At 42.3% G+C, this 20658-nt stretch overlaps 1 protein-coding gene across 3 annotated transcripts in view; it reads left to right on the forward strand.

The window, feature by feature from the left end:
* The first annotated feature begins 5928 nt into the window (after positions 1-5928).
* The window catches only part of magi3a (membrane associated guanylate kinase, WW and PDZ domain containing 3a), a 255189-nt gene continuing 240459 nt past the window's right edge, over positions 5929-20658 (forward strand). For all 3 annotated transcript variants that reach the window (XM_029718885.1, XM_029718887.1, XM_029718886.1), the window contains exon 1: positions 5929-7121. In XM_029718885.1, coding sequence (XP_029574745.1) covers positions 6824-7121 — 298 coding nt within the window. In that variant the 5' untranslated portion in view covers positions 5929-6823. The remainder of the gene's footprint in view (positions 7122-20658) is intronic.

Consider the following 20658-nt stretch of genomic DNA (forward strand, 5'->3'; position numbering starts at 1 on the left):
AGGGGTGCAACTCTCGCTCTCTTGAAGATGGTATGTATACTTAGTTAAAAAATCTGCTGCTTATTTTATTATTTTGTATAGATTGTAATTTTGTATTACATATAGATGATAATGTTAATTTATTTTTATTGGAGAGGTTATATTTAAGTTATACTTTAAGTTATTCATTAATGTTAAGAGAATTTTCCATTAAAGGTCATTTTAATGGTAAAATTCTTGATACTGTAAAAGATGGCATTTAGCACATTTCTTATAGAGGGTATCAGTCTTGCATCAAATAGTGAATTCCACTGTATACAGAATGTTGCATGCATGTGTGCACAGTGTTATATTTTCACAGCTCACTGTCAGTAAATATTACAAGAGTTGCAAGCCTGCAAAGGTAGAGTTATTTAAAGCTTTGATTGGGTTCTGGAGGTGTGTGGTTACAGCAATTGCGCAGGGTTGGTGTGGTGGTGTGGCCCAATGTGATATCTTTTCATGGGGCCCAAAATTCCTGGTGGCGCCCCTGATAGCAGAGCCCCTGATAGCAGCACACCGATACGGAGCCCCACCGAGCCATCACAACTGGACTACCGACGTAATCTGCCCGAGGGGGTTTTTCAACTGGCTCCTCTGTTGCGACGTCCTCTGAATGCCCATCTACTAGCCTGCTAGCTGCGGCCAACTAGCTGTCTAGAGCATATCGGACTGTTAGCTGAAGAGGCCCATCGGCCAATTTCTTGGGCCACTATACCTATTTTGCCAATTGGCCTGGACCCTTTTACTACACGGAGCCCTGCTGATCCATCACGACTGGTCTGCCGACGTAACCGCACGAGGGGGCTACAAAAGACTTCTTCCGTCACAACGTCCCTCTAATACCCTTCTGCTATCTTGCTAGTCCTGGCCCGCTAGCTGTCTGAATCGCCGTGTCTCCAGCCCACCTAGCTACTCACTGGACCCCCTATGATCACTCGGCTACGCATGCCTCTCCCTAATGTCAATATGCCTTGTCCATTGCTGTTTTCGTTTGTGATTGCCTTATTTCACTGTAGAGCCTCTAGCCCTGCTCAATACGCCTTAGCTAACCCTTTAGTTCCACCTCCCACACATGCGGTGACCTCACCTGGTTTAATTGATCTTTCTAGAGACGATATCTCTCTCATCGTCACTCAATGCATAGGTTTACCTCCACTGTATTCACATCCTACCACATCCTTTGTCTGTACATTATGCCTTGAATCTATTCTACCTTGCCCAGAAACCTGCTCCTTTTACTCTCTGTTCCGAATGTACTAGACGACCAGTTCTTATAGCCTTTAGCCGTACCCTTATCCTACTCCTCCTCTGTTCCTCTGGTGATGTAGAGGTTAATCCAGGCCCTGCAGTGCCTAGCTCCACTCCCATTCCCCAGGCGCTCTCATTTGTTGACTTCTGTAACCGTAAAAGCCTTGGTTTCATGCATGTTAACATTAGAAGCCTCCTCCCTAAGCTTGTTTTATTCACTGCTTTAGCACACTCTGCCAACCCGGATGTCCTAGCCATGTCTGAATCCTGGCTTAGGAAGACCACCAAAAACCCTGAAATTTCCATCCCTAACTACAGTGGGGGAAAAAAGTATTTGATCCCCTGCTGATTTTGTACGTTTGCCCACTTACAAAGAAATGATCAGTCTATAATTTTAATGGTAAGTTTATTTGAACAGTGAGAGACAGAATAACAACAAAAAAATCCAGAAAAACGCAAGTCAAATATTTTATAAAATGATTTGCATTTTAATGAGGGAAATAAGAATTTGACCCCTCTGCAAAACATGACTTAGTACTTGGTGGCAAAACCCTTGTTTGCTATCACAGAGGTCAGACGTTTCTTGTAGTTGGCCACCAGGTTTGCACACATCTCAGGAGGGATTTTGTCCCACTCCTCTTTGCAGATCCTCTCAAAGTCATTAAGGTTTCGAGGCTGACGTTTGGCAACTCGAACCTTCAGCTCCCTCCACAGATTTTCTATGGGATTAAGGTCTGGAGACTGCCTAGGCCACTCCAGGACCTTAATGTGCTTCTTCTTGAGCCACTCCTTTGTTGCCTTGGCCGTGTGTTTTGGGTCATTGTCATGCTGGAATACCCATCCACGACCCATTTTCAATGCTGCGGTGAAGTTGTCCTGTCCCCTTAGCAGAAAAATACCCCCAAAGCATAATGTTTCCACCTCCATGTTTGACGGTGGAGATGGTGTTCTTGGGGTCATAGGCAGCATTCCTCCTCCTCCAAACACAGCGAGTTGAGTTGATGTCAAAGAACTCCATTTTGGTCTCATTTTTCACCAGTTGTCCTCTGAATCATTCAGATGTTCTTTGGCAAACTTCAGATGGGCATGTATATGTATTCTTGAGCAGGGGGACCTTGCGGGCGCTGCAGGATTTCAGTCCTTCACGGCGTAGTGTGTTACCAATTGTTTTCATGGTGACTACGGTCCCAGCTGCCTTGAGATCATTGACAAGATCCTCCCGTGTAGTTCTGGGCTGATTCCTCACCGTTCTCATGATCATTGCAACCCCACGAGGTGAGATCTTACATGGAGCCCCAGGCCGAGGGAGATTGACAGTTCTTTTGTGTTTCTTCCATTTGCGAATAATCGCACCAACTGTTGTCACCTTCTCACCAAGCTGCTTGGCGATGGCCTTGTAGCCCATTCCAGCCTTGTGTAGGTCTACAATCTTGTCCCTGACATCCTTGGAGAGCTCTTTGGTCTTGGCCATGGTGGAGAGTTTGGAATCTGATTGATTGATTGCTTCTGTGGACAGGTGTATTTTTTTTACAGGTAACAAGCTATGGTTAGAAGCACTCCCTTTAAGAGTGTGCTCCTAATCTCAGTTTGTTACCTGTATAAAAGACACCTGGGAGCCAGAAATCTTTCTGATTGAAAGGGGGTCAAATACTTATTTCCCTCATTAAAATGCAAATCAATTTCTAACATTTTTGACATGCGTTTTTCTGGATATTTTTGTTGTTATTCTGTCTCTCACTGTTCAAATAAACCTACCATTAAAATTATAGACTGATCCTTTCTTTATCAGTGGGCAAATGTACAAAATCAGCAGGGGATCAAATACTTAAGTTTGCAGACGACACAACAGTGCTAGGCCTGATCACCGACAACGACGAGACAGCCTATAGGGAGGAAGTCAGAGACCTGGCTGGCTGGTGCCAGAATAACAACCTATCCCTCAACGTAACCAAGACTAAGGAGATTATTATGGACTACAGGAAAAGGAGGACCGAGCACGCCCCCATTCTCATCGACGGGGCTGTAGTGGAGCAGGTTGAGAGCTTCATGTTACTTGGTGTCCACATCAACAACAAACTAGAATGGTCCAAACACACCAAGACAGTCGTGAAGAGGGCACGACAAAGCCTATTCCCCCTCAGGAAACAAAAAAAAATTGCCATGGGTCTTGAGATCCTCAAGGTTCTACAGCTGCAACAGCGAGAGCATCCTGACTGGTTGCATCACTGCCTGGTACGGCAATTGCTCGGCTTCTGACCGCAAGGCACTACAGAGGGTAGTGCGTACGGCCCAGTACATCACTGGGGCTATGCTGCCTGCCATCCAGGACCTCTACACCAGGCGGTGTCAGAGGAAGGCCCTAAAAATTGTCAAATAGCCCAGCCACCCCAGTCATAGACTGTTCTCTCTACTACCGCATGGCAAGCGGTACCGGAGTGCCAAGTCTAGGACAAAAAGGCTTCTCAACAGTTTTTACCCCCAAGCCATAAGACTCCTGAACAGGTAATCAAATGGCTACCTGGACTATTTGCATTGTGAGCCCCCCCAACCCCTCTTTTTACGCTGCTGCTACTCTCTCTTTATCATATATGCATAGTCACTATAACTATACACTCATGTACATACTACCTCAATTGGGCCGACAAACCAGTACTCCTGCACATTGGCTAACTGGGCTATCTGCATTGTGTCCCACCCACCACCCGCCAACCCCTCTTTTACGCTACTGCTACTCTCTGTTCATCATATATGCATAGTCACTTTAACCATATCTACATATACATACTACCTCAATCAGCCTGACTAACCGTTGTCTGTATGTAGCCTCGCTACTTTTATAGCCTCGCTACTGTATATAGCCTGTCTTTTTACTGTTGTTTTATTTCTTTACCTACCTATTGTTCACCTAATACCTTTTTTTCACTATTGGTTAGAGCCTGTAAGTAAGCATTTCACTATAAGGTCTACACCTGTTGTATTCAGCGCACGTGACAAATAAACTTTGATTTGATTTGATCCTACCGATCCTCGACGATGTCATTTACAAAATAGCCTCCAACACTCTACTCAGCAAACTGGATGTAGTCTATCACAGTGCCATCCGTTTTGTCACCAAAGCCCCCTATACTACCCACCACTGTGACCTGTATGCTCTTGTTGGCTGGCCCTCGCTTCATATTCGTCGCTAAACACACTGGCTCCAGGTCATTTATAAGTATCTGCTAGGTAAAGCTCCGACTTATCTCAGCTCACTGGTCACCATAGCAGCACCCACCTGTAGCACGCGCTCCAGCAGGTATATTTCACTGGTCACCCCCAAAGCCAATTCCTCCTTTGGACGCCTTTTCTTCCAGTTCTCTGCTACCAATGACTGGAACGAACTGCAAAAATCACTGAAGCTGGAGACTCATATCTCCCTCACTAACTTTAAGCACCAGCTGTCAGAGCAGCTCACAGATCACTGCACATGTACATAGCCCATCTGTAAATAGCCCATCCAACTACCTCATCCCCATACTGTTATTGTATTTATTTTGCTCCTTTGCACCCCAGTATCTCTACTTGCACATTCATCTTCTCCACATCTCACTCCAGTGTTTAATTGCTGTATTTTAATTATTTTGCCACTATGGCCTATTGCCTTACCTCCCTTATCCTACCTCATTTGCACACACTGTATATAGAATTTTTCTATTATATTATTGACTGTATGTTTGTTTATTCCATGTGTAACTCTGTTGTTTGTGTCGCTTTGCTTTATCTTGGCCAGGTCGCAGTAGTAAATGAGAACTTGTTCTCAATTGGTCTACCTGGTTAAATAAAGGTGAAATAAAAAAAACAAGTAGGCATGCTTTAAGCTCATGAAGTGAGCGCTATTAGAGCGTCCAGCCTTTGGGAATCGCGCTCCAGTGAAATTGGGCACGCTCCGCTCACGTACTGTGATCAGAACTAGGCTTACTGTTCGTCAATATAGGCCTCGTGCATATACACATTTTCAGGATCTACATGATTTAACCACAAGATGGCACAGTCACACAATAATTGACCCAATGAGTGTGACTGGACATCCCTCTAAAGATGAATAGAGAAAATAGATAGGCTTTTTCCGTTGGCGCTAAAGTATTAAAACCGTGATTAGTCCACGTGGAATTACCTTCAGAGAATGCATTTGTAATTGCACTGTCCTGTTTAATGTATTACTGCTAATCTTTACCATTCAATTACAAACCAGTAACATAACTATCTACCGAGGAATGTGTAGTTACAGGTATAAGGGCAGTTTAGTTGAGCGCATCTGTAGCCTACAAGAAGAATGTGATATTGTTGCAATACTTCACCTACTGGGCGCGCTCGATTTACCTGCTTTACGTGCCGGGTCCCAAAACGTTCCCGAAGAACGGCTGAGAACTCTGACCACCGGCACGCTTGGCGACCTAAATTCACCGCGTCCATTGAAAGGGGTTTGCGCGGAAGCCCCGCCCAATTATTTTCCATTGGTTGATTTACAATGTTTTACTCTTGTCCCATGATCTGATTGGAGGTGGAGCCCATCCCCGGCTGTCATTTGAGGCTGAATGGGCTTTTCTTTAAGAAATCAACATGTTAAAAAGGAGCAAAAAAAAAAAAAATAGTTCAGGCCATTTCTCAGTGTATGGTTGGTTTCACTAACTGTTGCGCCTTTAGAAATATACCTTGCTGTGTGAGCCACTGGGCTGGGTCGGAGACGAGACGCCGCGCTTCTGAGCTGGGTTGACGAGGGTTGAAGAATAAGGAGCAAGTTGCCAGCAGTAGACTACACTACGCGAGTTCTGCGAATATATTCGCTGCTGGGGCCAGGTATGTTTGTCAGTTTCCAAGGATAAGGAATGCGTCGCTGATATCAAGGTTGAGGATGTAGAACAGGTGCGCGGAACTAAACTGCTACCTGGCTACTTTTGGAAAAAGAATTGTAGGCTACATTCGGGCAACAATTGTTTGTGCTCAATTCAACGATATAGTAGTTCGAGGATATGTTGTTCATCAAATTGATACATCGACTCAGCCTAAACTCCACTTGAGACAATGTGAGTAGCTATCATAGGCTCAACTACGGATCAGTACAACATTTACTTATTGGCTATTGTGCGTAATAGACTATTAGACAACTGTTTCAGACCGATTCACTGAAAGTGAAGTAGGTTACTGATCCAGAAGTAGAGCTTCATTGCCCAACCACTCAAGAATTTAGCGCGTGTTACAACCCAAGCTACCCGGCGATTGATCTTGCCTCCTGCGATAACACTGACGCAGATAATCGTGCACTACAGTCTATTGAATTGCAGACACACGGGTGACGTTCCATTCATTCAATGTACGGGATGTTCATACGGATAATGCTTTGAAATGACAGCTGCTCAAGGAATGGAATACAAGCACAGTGAGCAGATTGTCTCATCTCAGTATCTCGGTGCAAAAATAATATTTTGCGTGATAGCGTTTTAGGAGAATAGCTGCTTGTCTCGTCTCTCAAACAACCAGTGTCTGGGACTCTCAAGGATTAAACGAGGAGTTAAACATGTCCAAAACGCTGAAGAAGCACTGGTCAGGCAAAGTCCAGGAGTGCGCCGTGTCATGGGGGAATGCTGAGTTCGGCTCGGTTGTGGAGGTACTAGGGGGAGCGGAGCTAGGCTACTTCCCGTACCTGGGACAGATGATTACCGAGGCGATGGTCTGTCACGTCGGGAGGTTACCGAACAGCGGGGACGTGCTTCTGGAAGTGAACGGCACCCCTGTCAGTGGCCTGACCAACCGAGACACCGTTGCTGTCATCCGCCACTTTCGGGAGCCCATCCGTATCAAGACCGTCAAACCAGGTATGTCAAGTGTTTGCGCTCTTACGGTTGAGGTTTTGTAGCCTGCTATACTTCCCAATGTTAGGCATTTTATCATGAGACGTCAGTTTCATACTATGGCATACGGAATTCATAACCCACGCGTGGTCTGGTCTGAGAAAAGGCAGGGGGCATTGGTTATCATACAAAACCAAATGGATTCCACAGGTCACATACATGAGCACTGTAGTGACAACATGCGTTCTATTTAACACTGACCCCTGACCCACATAATTCCCAGAAGCCTCTCTTAACATCACTCACTCCCTCTCTGTGCTGTACTTTAGGTGTAGGCCTTATGTGCCATGGGCAGTGAATGGCCTGGGGTCACGGCTGTGAGGTTGACCGTGCTCAGAAACACAGCACACTGATGTCTGTGGTTGGAATGGCATAAATAAGACAAGCTTGTAGATGGGCTGCATCATTGCAGCTGAGACCCAGGCCTCCAGGGTAATGAGAGGATCAGGTGTGGTGGTGGGGGGGGGGGGGGTGTGTGACTGTCTCCGGCTCTCCCATGAAGACTTTTGCCAGTGCCTCCAAGCTAATAACAAAATTGAAGTACAGCAGGGGATTTATTGGCTGCTATAGAGTAGTTGTGCTAAGATTTTTGTAGTTCAACATAACTTGTACATTCCTTTAGCTTGATTCAGCACTATCAAATCTGTGTCTAATGTAATCCTTTTGTTTTGGATAGACCGATGTTGTCCATCTTTTTCCCTCAACCTTCCTCTGTCCTGTTCTTGCTACACAGCATCCTTGCATTCTCTTCAATAGCCTACATCTTCTCCATGTCATGTAGTTACTGATTTAGTCAAATCTCATTATCCTGCTCCCTCGTCTAACCTGTTTTCATGCATAGACTTTATTTTTCTTCCTTAAACTCATTCCATGGCGGAGGGCCTAATGTGTGCGTTTTTTCTTAATTTTTTTCCTTTCTGTTAAGACCTAAACAATCAGGTGACGGGAGTTTGGTGGTGCTTAACCTCTCTGGGCACGTCCCACCAAGTCAACAGCCAGTGGAATCGTGTGGCGCGAAATACAAATACCTCATAAATGCTATAACTTCAATTTCTCAAACATATGACTATTTTACACCCTTTTTTAAAGACAAGACTCTCGTTAATCTAACCACACTGTCCGATTTCAAAAAGGCTTTACAGCGAAAGCAAAACATTAGATTATGTCAGGAGAGTACCCTGCCAAAAATAATCACACAGCCATTTTCAAAGCATGCATATATGTCACAAAAACCAAAACCACAGCTAAATGCAGCACAACCTTTGATCTTCAGCAGATGACACTCCTAGGACATTATGTTATACAATACATGCATGTTTTGTTCAATCAAGTTCATATTTATATCAAAAAACAGCTTTTTACATTAGCATGTGATGTTCAGAACTAGCATACCCACCGCAAACTTCTGGTGAATTTACTTAAGTACTCACGATAAACGTTCACAAAATACATAATTATTTTAAAAATTATAGATACAGAACTCCTTTATGCAATCGCGGTGTCAGATTTTAAAATAGCTTTTTAGCGAAAGCACATTTTGCAATATTCTGAGTAGATAGCCCGGCCATCGCGGCTAGCTAATTTGACACCCACCACGTTTGGCACTCACCAAACTCAGATTTACTATAAGAAAAATTAGATTACCTTTGCTGTTCTTCGTCGGAATGCACTCCCAGGACTTCTACTTCAACAACAATTGTTTTGGTTCGAAATAATCCATAGTTATATTGAAATAGCTCCGTTTTGTTCGTGCGTTGAGGTCAGTATCCTAAGGGTGACGCACGGGCGCATTTCGTGACAAAGAAATTCCAAATATTCCATTACCGTACTTCGAAGCATGTCAAACGCTGTTTAAAATACATTTTTATGCGTTTTTTCTCGTAAAATAGCGATAATATTCCAACCGGGCGACGTTGTATTCGTTCAAAAAGAGAAAGAAAAACATGGAGTCCTCTCGTGCACGCGCGCTCCAGTGTCAGTGTTCCCTGCCTGACCACTCACAAAAACTCCTGCTATTTTTCGCCCAGAGACTGCAGAGCTCTCATTCCACTTTCTGGCATCTTCTGAGAGCCAATGGAAGCCTTAGAAAATGTCACGTTACAGCAGAGATGCTGTATTTTTGATAGAGATGCCCTAGAAGGACAACAAATTGTCACAGGGCACTTCCTGCATGAAACCTTCTCAGGTTTTGGCCTGCCATATGAGTTCTGTTATACTCACAGACACCATTCAAACAGTTTTAGAAACGTTATTGTGTGTTCTATCCAAATCTAATTATATGCATATTCTCGTTTCTGGGTAAGAGTAGTAACCAGTTTAAATCGGGTACGTTTTTTATCCGGCCGTGAAAATACTGCCCCCTAGCCCCAACAGGTTAACTGGGGAGAATGGGCTCATGGTAATGACTGGAGCGGAATGGGTGGAATGGTATTAAATGCATATTTACATTTTAGTCATTTAGCAGACACTCTTATCCAGAGCGACTTACAGTAGTGAATGCATACATTTCATAATTTTTTTCTCCGTACTGGTCCCCCGTGGGAATCGAACCCACAACCCTGGCATTGCAAACACCATGCTCTACCAACGGAGCCACATGGTTTACAGGTGTTTGATGCCATTCCATTTTCATCGTTACAGACATTATGTGCCGTCCTCCCCTCAGCAGCCTCCTGTGGTGCCTTAAATCATCTCATCTCTGCTCAGGCAGTAGCAACCAGCCAGACAATGTTCTCTGTGCTCCCCATACTGTACTGTCTTTAGTCATCCCATTTAGCAAGGCTAGCCTGCCTAAATATGCTACAAAGCTGTCTGATGAAATCATCTTACAAGTTCTTCAAAGTAGATAAGGCATACTTTCACGTACTGTCTTAATCCCACTCTCTCATTGTGTACATTCCTCTCTCATGCAGTCTGTGTATCTAACGTAGCAAGCGTAAAAGTATAGTCATCTCTGTACGAGCCGTATAGAAAAAGCGCTATGGTCATCGTATTTAATTACCACGGTTTCTGTGCTGAACTAGGCTGACTATTTGCTTAATGAAAACTACAACTCCCTTCAGCCCAGCCTTCCACATAGTTCTTGACTTGATTTCTCTGGTGAATTATTTAATTTCTCGCAAGAAAAAAACACTTGTTGGGCTCACAAAAAAAGCTCTGGTCAGAAGTTAAGTTTTATTAGTCGTATGTACGGGATACACGTGGTATTCATCGTCACACAAAATGCTTACTTGCAGGTTCCTTCTCGACAATGCAACAACAATAAAAGATAAGAATACGAACACACAAAGTAAAAGTACAATAGAATAAATATTTTAGCATAAGTATAATACAGGACACCACAATTTATAGTCCAATATTTTCACGTGTATGGGGAGATTGGTGGGGCAGTGTATAAACTGAGCAATATAAAAGGTTGCGTAGCATGTATGTGTGCTAATGTGCAGGTGGTCAGTCCAGTTCAAGTGTTCAGCAGTCTGTCTTGTAGATACCAACAGGCTCAGAGACAGTTTCTATCAAACCTCATGCTCCAATACCGTCTGCTCTACGGTAAGGGAGAGAACAGCTTGTGTATGGGGTCCTTGATGATGCGGTGTGCCTTCCAAAGGTACCGTTTCGAGTCCTGGATGTTTGGGAGCACGGTCACTAATGTACTGGGCCGTCTTCACCACCCGCAGGAGGGCCTTGCGGTCGTGGATGGAGCTATTCCGTACCAGGCCTTGATGCAACCGGTCAGGACACTTGATGGTGCAGCGGTAGTATTTGGAGAGGACCTCAAAACTCAGGACTTGCTCTACTGCAGTCCTGTTGATGTGGATCTGGGCATGTTCCAGTGTTTTCCACAAGTATATAGAGTAGCCAGCCCAATAGAAAAAGTAGCCAGCCAGGCTGCCCTCAATGTTTGGCCGAAGGAGCTCTATTTTGGTGGCCTCTGGTACATTCTAATGCCTTGATTCCATCAGGACTGCACAGTGAAATGATTGAATACTTTATCAAGTTCACCTCCCAGAATGAAAACATTTTGTGGTATTGTGTAGAAAGACATTACACTGAATTCATGCACTTGAAGTAATTTAAGGTAATGTTAGTAGTTTTGTATATTTTATAGTCCTGTATGTTTAGGACTAGTGTCTAAGAGAACATTAAACCTTTTAGATTAGACTTCTTTAAAGTTTTACTGCAAGATATGGATTGCCACTGTTGAAATTATGCATTTTATTAAAACAAAATATTATGAAAATAGCCTACATTATCTTGAAATAAATGTAAAGGTTTTGTTTTTACTGTCAATTCTTTTAAAATAGAACATTGCCATTTTTCTATGTCCACAACAATGCTTAAACCACATCAGGAGACTACTTTTGAGGTCAATTCAAGTGTGAGGGTGTTTACAATCACATGTGCTATAAAAAAAAAAAAACTATGATAGAGTTAGCAAAAACTGGTGGACACGTGGGCAGATGGGGCATTCTTGCCTCTGAAGGTTACAGGAGATATAATCAGTGTTGCATTCTGCTCATGTCTAATGATACACTTGGGCTTGATACATTTAGTTGGTTCCCTACTAAGGTCAATAGATTTTGTTTTTTTTAATTGTTGAATTCCGTTTTACTTCTTGGATTTGTACCAGAATGAGGCTCTCCAATAGTAATATTGTTCCTGCAGTGATCTTCATTGAATGTTTTCATAATTTATCTGCATATGGTTGTCAATAAGCCTAGGCCTACCAGTAGTCTATGCAAATTACGGAGCCAAATGAACGGCTCTCACCGATGCGATTCGGTAGGCTACACTGACTGGCGAGACGAGGCACTCATTTTAGCGCCACTTTACAATAGTACATCTATATCTTTTTGGGGGGGAGGAGGGTTAGAAGGATTACTTTATCCTATCCCAGGTATTCCTTAAAGAGGTGGGGTTCCAGGTGTCTCCGGAAGGTGGTGATTGACTCCGCTGTCCTGGCGTCGTGAGGGAGCTTGTTCCACCATTGGGGTGCCAGAGCACCCTATAGGCTGAGCAGCCCTATAGGCTGATTCGTCATTGTTGGTTATCAGGCCTAAAACCATGGTGTCTGTCAAGTCCTCCTCTTGTTCACCATCCAAAGGACACACGGACAACTCAATTTTCCAACTCAATCTTTTTTATTTTTAGTTTGCCTTCAGTTGGTTGGTCTGTCCAGTAAATTAGCCAGTAAATTAGCCAGTAAATTAGGTTGTAAACCTTTAAAGACAGAACAAAAAGTTACCATCTTAATTAAACATTTTAAGGAACTTGAATTAGTTTAAACATTTAAATAACATTCTAAGTAACTAAGATTAATTAACTGCTGGTGCACTCTGGGAAGTGTAGTTCTTTGACTCACTCCTGATATTCAGCTCAACAGTGTCCTTAGCAAACTTGTCGGGGTTGTGCAAAGCCGGTAGTGAGGCGTATTGGATTCGCCCCAAACAAACTTTTTGTCCTCAATAAAAAGTGTTATTGCATTATCAAATTTTTTGCAGTATTACTTTAGTGCCTTGTTACAAACATGATGCATGTTTTGGAATCTATTTACTCTGTACAGGCTTCCTTTGTTTCACTCTGTTAATTAGGTTAGTATTGTGGAGTAACTACAATGTTGATCATCCTCAGGTTTCTCGTATCACAGCCAATAAACTCTAACTGTTTTAGTCACCATTGGCCTCATGGTGAAATCCCTGAGTCGTGTTCTTCCTCTCCGGCAAATGCGTTAAAAGTACCTGTATCTTTTTGTAGTGATTATTGATACACCATCCAAAGTGTAGTAACTTCACCATGCTCAAAGGGATTTTCATTGTCTGCTTTTTTTTTACCCATCTACCAATAGGTGCCCTTCTTTGCGAGGCATTGGAAAATCTCCATGTTCTTTGTTGTTGAAGCTGTGTTTAAAATTCAGTGCTCGACTGAGGGACCTTAGATGTGTGGGGTACAGAGATGAGGTAGTCATTCAGAAATAATGTTAGACTGTTATTGTACACAGTGAGTTCATGTGACTTGGTAAGCACATTTTTACTCCTCAATACTTATTGACAAGATGTTTCAAGTAATTTGTAAACATTTAGAAAAACAATTTCACTTTGACATTTGTGTGCGTGTGTAGACCAGTGACAAATCTCTTATTTTAAATTCTGTAACACAACAAAATGTGGAGAAAGTCAAGGAGTTGGGTGGGTACTTTCTGAAGGCACTGAAGGTGTTCCTCTTGTCCAGATGTGTTAGGCTAGGACTGTTGCGGTGACTATTACAGCCACACCGGCGATCACGAGTCATTAAGGCAGTTAAATTCCACATGACTTTCTAGTCACGGTAATTAGGCTTCTCCAAGCTCTGCTGCTGATTTATTAGTAGCCTATCAAACGTGCTAACTGCCTGTTACTCAGCACTCTTGTCCCTCTAATCATTCTGACAGCAACGCAAATGTAATCGAAAATCTAATCAAACACTTCATGAGAGCTCATGTTGCGCCCCATTTCTATAGGCTGTGCAATTTTGTGAGAAAACAGTGTGATGGCCTCTATTAAAAAGAGGATCCCATCAGCTTTCTATAGGCTAGGCCTACTATATTATATTTCTCAACTTTCCTAATATCAAGCACATAGCTTATATTTACAACGGGAGTATAGCTGACATGAACAGGAAAAGCGTTGTCCATTCACTATTTAACGGGATCGGTGTCCCTATACTGGGACGGTTGTTGCTAACGTGCACTGTGACTAGAATGACGTTAAAATGAACATCCTACGTTCCAGGACATAGACAGGTCTTATGTGCAGAAAGCTTAGATGAACAAAAATCTAACTGCACTGTCCAATTTACAGTAGCTGTTACAGTGAAAAAATATCATGCTGTTTGAGTGCACAACTTTCATTATAGCACTTGGTTTGATACGTTCACCTCTGAAGGTAAGTAATGTACTTCCATTCAGTAATCGTGCTCTGATTTGTCATTCTGACGGTCCTAGAGATAACAATGTAGCATAGTTTTGTTTGATAAAATCAATTTTGGGTTCTACAGTTGAACCCCTGCTGTTTCTGGCCCAACCCGTCCGGCCACATAGATGTGTGAAGGTTAGTGTCTTTTCTGTAGGGAAGCTAATTATCCATGTATGACCTTCCTGGGAATGTGTAAACTACTTTTTTTTTATTACCATATCATTTTTGTATGTTGTCTATAGTTATGTACTTTTAAAATGTATCAATTGACCAATTCGGCACATTTGAGAAGACTTGATTAAAAAAAAATTGTGCAGTATTAAAATGCTTCACTGGATTAGTCAAACTTTGCACATGCCATTTAGTGGAAAATCTAAATTGCGCCTTAACTCTAACTTATTATGGCCTTTCTCTTGTGTTCCAAAGATGATAAACAAAAAAACATGTGTTTTTAACTTTTAATCTTTTACCAGATCTAATGTGTTATTCTCCTACATTCCACATTTCCACAAACTTCAAATCGTTTCCTTTCAAATGGTATCAAGAATATGCATATCCTTGCTTAAGGTCCTGAGCTCCAGGCAAATTTGGGTATGTCATTTTAGGTGAAAATTGGAAAAAAGATGGGTATGATCCTTTTAAATGCGTATATGACATGTCTTTTTTTTCGTTGCCCGTTTCGATACAGGTGCATGATAATTGTCTATTCTAAATCAAAACAAATTTCATATACACTACCGTTCAAAAGTTTGGGGTCACTTAGAAATGTCCTTGTTTTCCATGAAAACATACATGAAATGAGTTGCAAAATGAATAGGAAATATAGTCAAGACGTTGACAAGGTTATAAATAACAATTTTTTTATTGAAATAATAATTGTCCTTCAAACTTTGCTTTCGTCAAAGAATCCTCCATTTGCAGCAATTACAGCCTTGCAGACCTTTGGCAATCTGAAGAGATTTCAACCCAAGTTGGATTGGCTTGATGGGCACTTCTTATGTACCATATGGTCAAGCTGCTCCCACAACAGCTCAATAGGGTTGAGATCCAGTGACTGTGCTGGCCAGTCCATTATAGACAGAATACCAGATGACTGCTTCTTCCCTAAATAGTTATTGCGTGGAGCTGTGCTTGGGGTCATTGTCCTGTTGTAGGAGGAAATTGGCTCCAATTCAGCGCCGTCCACAGGGTATGGCAAGGCATTGCAAAATGGAGTGATGGCCTTCCTCCTTCAAGATCCCTGTACAAATCTCCCACGTTATCACCCCCATACCATCACATTGCCTCCACCATGCTTGACAGATGGCGTCAAGCACTCCTCCAGCATCTTCATTTTTTTCTGTGCCTCACAAATGTTGTTCTTTGTGATCCGAACACAGACTTAGATTTGTCTGTCCATAACACTTCTAATCTTCCTCTGTCCAGTGTCTGTGTTCTTTTGCCCATCTTATAATCTTTTATTTTTATTGGCCAGTTTTGAGATATGGCTTTTTCTTTTGAAACTCTGCCTAGAAGGCCAGCATCCTGGAGTCGCCTCTTCACTGTTGATGTTGAGACTGGTGTTTTGTGGGTACTATTTAATGAAGCTGCCAGTTTAGGGCTTGTGAGGTGTCTAGACACTCTAATGTACTTGTCCTCTTGCTCAGTTGTGCACCGGGGCTTCCCACTCTTTCTATTCTGTTTTGGATACAGTTTTTGCTGTTCTGTGAAGGGAGTAGTACACAGCGTTGTATGTGCTCTTCAGTTTCTTAGCAATTTCTCGCATAGAATAGCCTTCATTTCTTAGAACAAGAATAAACTGACGAGTTTCAGAAGAAAGGTCTTTGTTTCTGGCCATTTTGAGCCCGTAATCGAACCCGCTGATGCTCCAGGTACTCAACTAGTCTAAAGAAGGCCAGTTTTATTGCTTCTTTAATCAGTACAACAGTTTGCAGTTGTGCTAACATAATTACAAAAGGGTTTTCTAATGATCAATTAGCCTTTTAAAATGATACATTTGGATTAGCTAACACAACGTGCCATTGGAACACAGGAGTGATAGTTGCTGATAATGGGCCTCTGTACGCCTATGTAGATATTCCATCAAAATCATGTTTCCAGCAACAAGTCATTTACAACATTAAGAATGTCTACACTGTATTTCTGATCAATTTGTTATTTTAATAGACAAATTCTTGTTTTTGAAATAAAAAAAATAAGTGACCTCAAACGTTTGGTATGGTAGGTAGGTGACAATATTATCTTATCACTTGTGCATGATGCCCAGCATAAGAAACCATGCCTTTTTTCTCTTTTTTCTCTCGGTGAAGCAGTCGCACACCTCATGTAGCCTAGCCCATAGGCCTATATGTTTTGATAAGGTTTGTATCATAACTAAAGTGGCCAAATAAATTAAGCACATTAATCCGCTTTACAATGGATGTAGAGCCTAGCTGGCATACCTCATTTTCACCATAAAAATCACCTTTTTATAATTCAATCATTACCTGCATAATTGCTTTTGCGTTCACTTTTGATATTGGTGTTTTCCCGCTAATGAAACATTTGCGCTTATAGCCTACTGCCATGTGCACATTGCTGAGCTTAGGTGAAGAAATAGCCTAATAGTTTATCAACATTTTCAGCTAAATGCTCTGATCTGTTGCGTCAGCCACATTGTGTAACAATGTTTGATGCGAGGGGTTGTATTAATTTGGGATCTATCGCATCCCACAACTGTCCCAGACTGTTTGGAATATTTATTTCTCGCACAGAATAGGTAAAGTTTTGTTCTATGGGGGATAGTAGATTGACATCGGCTAGTGCTTTTGCCTACTCATCTTGTTGGCTTACAAAGTTAATGTGGACAGTTCTTCCAATGGCTTCAAAATGCACCTTGGAATTGGCTAAGGACACTCGCAGTTGTCTGTCCTTCACTTGTAGCCTGTGAGAAAGACCCAATCACGTGATGGAGAGCCGTGTGAGGTGCTTCGGAGCACACAGCGCTCATGGAGAAGGGCACAACGGCCACTGGCTGCAAAAGGCACACAAAGGGGATGCCGAGGCATTATCAAGTGCTTGTCATATTGAAAGACTGACTGAAGTGTGTACAGCCTGTGCAAAAAAAACTTTCAAGCAACTATTTTCAAATCCTCATTAGTCGCATCATGCAGCCTTACAATGTATTAAAAATAAAAACATATAGCCTAAAGTTTGTAGAACTGAAGTTACATTATAACTCTAAATGAAGCATATAGGAGTACCTATTTCTTAACCACTGAACACAGAATAGCAGCATGTGAGCACTCCCTCAAATCGTTTGGAGAATATATCCTTTCTATTTTATTCAGCTTTGTTCTATTGTATTCTTCATACTATAATGCATGGAATTCTAAGCAAATCTTGTCTGCTAAGTGAACTAGTGTAGCCCACAGCCATTTGGCATAGCCAGATTAGGACCTAAGATAAGGACAATTTTAGAGTATGCTATTCTGAAATATACATTTTCTTCATATGCTTCTTTAGACTTGCCTAAAATACTACATTTATTAGACTTTTTAAAATGTAGATGTTCCAAAGGTCTACATCAGTGGCTTGTAGGCTGTGTGTGGAAGCCAGGACATGCTAAATGTGTTTAATTAATGGTCAATTACCATGAGACTGACCATTTTTATTTGCTTGACTAAATTTCGTGACTGCCACAGCCCTAGTTACAGCTGTATAAATGGAAATGGAATCTTCCCTGGATCTGTTGGTGCGGTAGGCAATTTGGTGTGGGTCCAGTGTGCCTGGCATGTGGGCCATGACCAGCCTCTCAAAGCACTTCATGATGACTGAAGTGAGCGCAACGGGGCGAAAGTCATTTGGGCACGTCACCTTGTTTTTCTTTGGCACTGGGACGATGGTGGTCTTTAAAGCAGGTGGGGACTACAGCCTGGGACAGAGACTGGCTGAAGACACCCGCTAGCTGGTCAGCACACACTCTGAGGACGTGGCCAGGGATGCCTTCTATGCCAGCCACTTTGTGATTATTCACACTTTTTTGTAGGGCACTATGTAAGGATTAGGATGCCATCTGGGATGCCACCATGGTCTGAGTGAAGGGGCATTTTGAAGTAACACTTAGCTGGAGTTTGTTAATGGTGCCAGAGCGGAGCTAGGCCTGCAGCCTTGAAGTGAGTCCAAGTCTAATGGATTCAATCACAGCCTTAAATCCCCAATCTGCTGTGTTGGTGTTACTACTGTAATCTATAGCCCTGAGAGGCCAGGGTAGACCTAAAAGGCTATAGGCTACAATCACCAGGTGTTTGCTTCAGGGGCTGTCATTCTGTAGTGTGGTAACCATGGAAACACAGTCCATTTGTTGGCAGGCAGTGTGTAATGAGACACCTGAAACTTAAGTGTTCTCTAATGGCAGGTGAGTTGTCTGGTTCCTCTAGGTTTCTTCCTAGGTTCCTGCCTTTCTAGCCACAGTGCTTCTACATCTTGCTGTTTTGGGTTTTAGGCTGGGTCTCTGTATAGCACTTTGTGACATCGGCTGACGTAAAAAGGGCTTTATAAATATATTTGATGGATTGCATGTCTTTGTGCACGGAGGATTTCGATGTACTCCATCTCAGATTGTGATTATAAATGTTCTGTAGTTAGAAACGGATTAGATTATTATTCCTTCAACACTTTTGTTTAAATATAATTTGATCTCTGAGAAATTAGGCTAATTGATTTCACCCAAATTGGCCATATTTTATTTATAGGGTTCATATAATCATTAATAAATATAGTAATTAGCATCCAATTTGGACCTTAATTCTTCCTAACAATGGGTAAGACATGAGGAATCCAATACAATTATCCATAGCCACCCATGGAGCTCCCACGCTAACAGTATTCAGTATCAGTTCTCAACCTTGGTAGAAGACCTTGAAGCAAGGGTATGCTGTAGAAGGATATGGTAGGGTGTTTAGAGCCCCTGTGAAGCTTAGATAATAGGAGTGGGTGTGCCATTGATTACTGATGTGATCTGTTCTGTGCTTGTTGTGGCCTCGTTAGGCTTTAGTTAATGGATAGCGGTTCAGTCGTCCTCAGCTCGCCCTGCTAAGGTAGAATGGCAACATAGCACTCCGTTTTTAGGCCAGGGAAATTCCTAATACAGTAAATGTAGGTGGTCTGGAAATGTGTAATTTTGTACAACCAAAATTGAGACAAAGTGGGCAATAAAAGTAAATTGCATTAACCGTTTTAATGTCTCCTGTCCATTAAAGGAAGTAAGTTATGGAATCTGTTGGTTACCTCAAATTCAAGTGGGCTAGAAAGCTATGTTCATTTATCCTAGTATTTTACAGTTGGGCACATGTGTATTAAACAGCCCAGCCTTGTCTTGTTATGCTAGAACTGTTAATGAGAGAACCAATTCATACTGGTTTTACCATATCCTGCCCAGTAGAGTACTGTTGCAGCATATGGTGTTTAATGTGGTCTGCCTTGCAGTTTTACAGTTTTATGGTATTGGTATTTTATTAGGATACCCATTAGCTGTTTCAAAAGCAGCAGCTACTCTTCCTGGAGTCCACACAGAGCATGACATAATACAGAACATTAATAGACAAGGACAGAACTACATCAAATGGGGTGGCTGTTTTAACTAGCTGACGGTGTCAATGCTTTACTCTACCAACAACCTCTCTAGCTTCTGTCCAATGCTCTTATAAACACATTTCTGCATCATTGGACAAAGTTGCATCTAAGCGACATTCTCTGTACACTGGCAAGAAATTCCTTTTTCACCAAACATTTCAGCATGTGTATTTGGGTAGAACGGTACCCCAGCCCACACAATTTCACTGAACTAGACCACTACCAGAAAAAGTTGCAATGAAAACTACACTTACAAATGGAATTGTATTTCTCACATGCGCCAAATACAACAGGTACCTTACAGTGAAATGCTTACTTACAAGCCTTTAACCAACAATGCCGTTTTAAGAAAAATAAGTGTAAAGTAAAAAATAGAAAATAAAAGTAACATAATTAAAGAGCAGCAGTAAAATAACAATAGCGATACTATATACAGGGGGCACCGGTACAGAGTCGATGTGCGGGGGCACCGGTTAGTCGGTAATATGTTATTAAAGTGATTATGCATAGATAATAAACAGAGTAGCAGCAGTGTAAAAGAGGGGTCTGGGTAGCCGTTTGATTAGCTGTTCAGGAGTCTTATGTCTTGGCGGTAGAAGTTTAGAAGCTACTTGGACCTAGAATTGGCGCTCTGGTACCGCTTGCCATGCGGTAGCTGAGAGAACAGTCTATGACTAGGGTGGCTGGAGTGTTTGACAATTTTTAGGGCCTTCGTCTGATGCTGCCTGGTACAGTATAGAGGTCCTGGCAGGAAGCTTGGCCCCAGTGATGTACTGGGCCATACGCACTACCCTCTAGTGCCTTGCAGTCGGAGGCCGAGCAGTTGCCATACCAGGCAGTGATGCAACCTGTCAGGATGCTCTCCATAATGCAGCTGTAGAACCTTTTGAGGATCTGAGGACCCATGCCAAATCTTTTCATTCTCCTGAGGGGGAATA

This window comes from Salmo trutta, chromosome 28, assembly GCF_901001165.1.
Source record: "Salmo trutta chromosome 28, fSalTru1.1, whole genome shotgun sequence".
Taxonomy (NCBI): Eukaryota; Metazoa; Chordata; class Actinopteri; order Salmoniformes; family Salmonidae; genus Salmo; species Salmo trutta.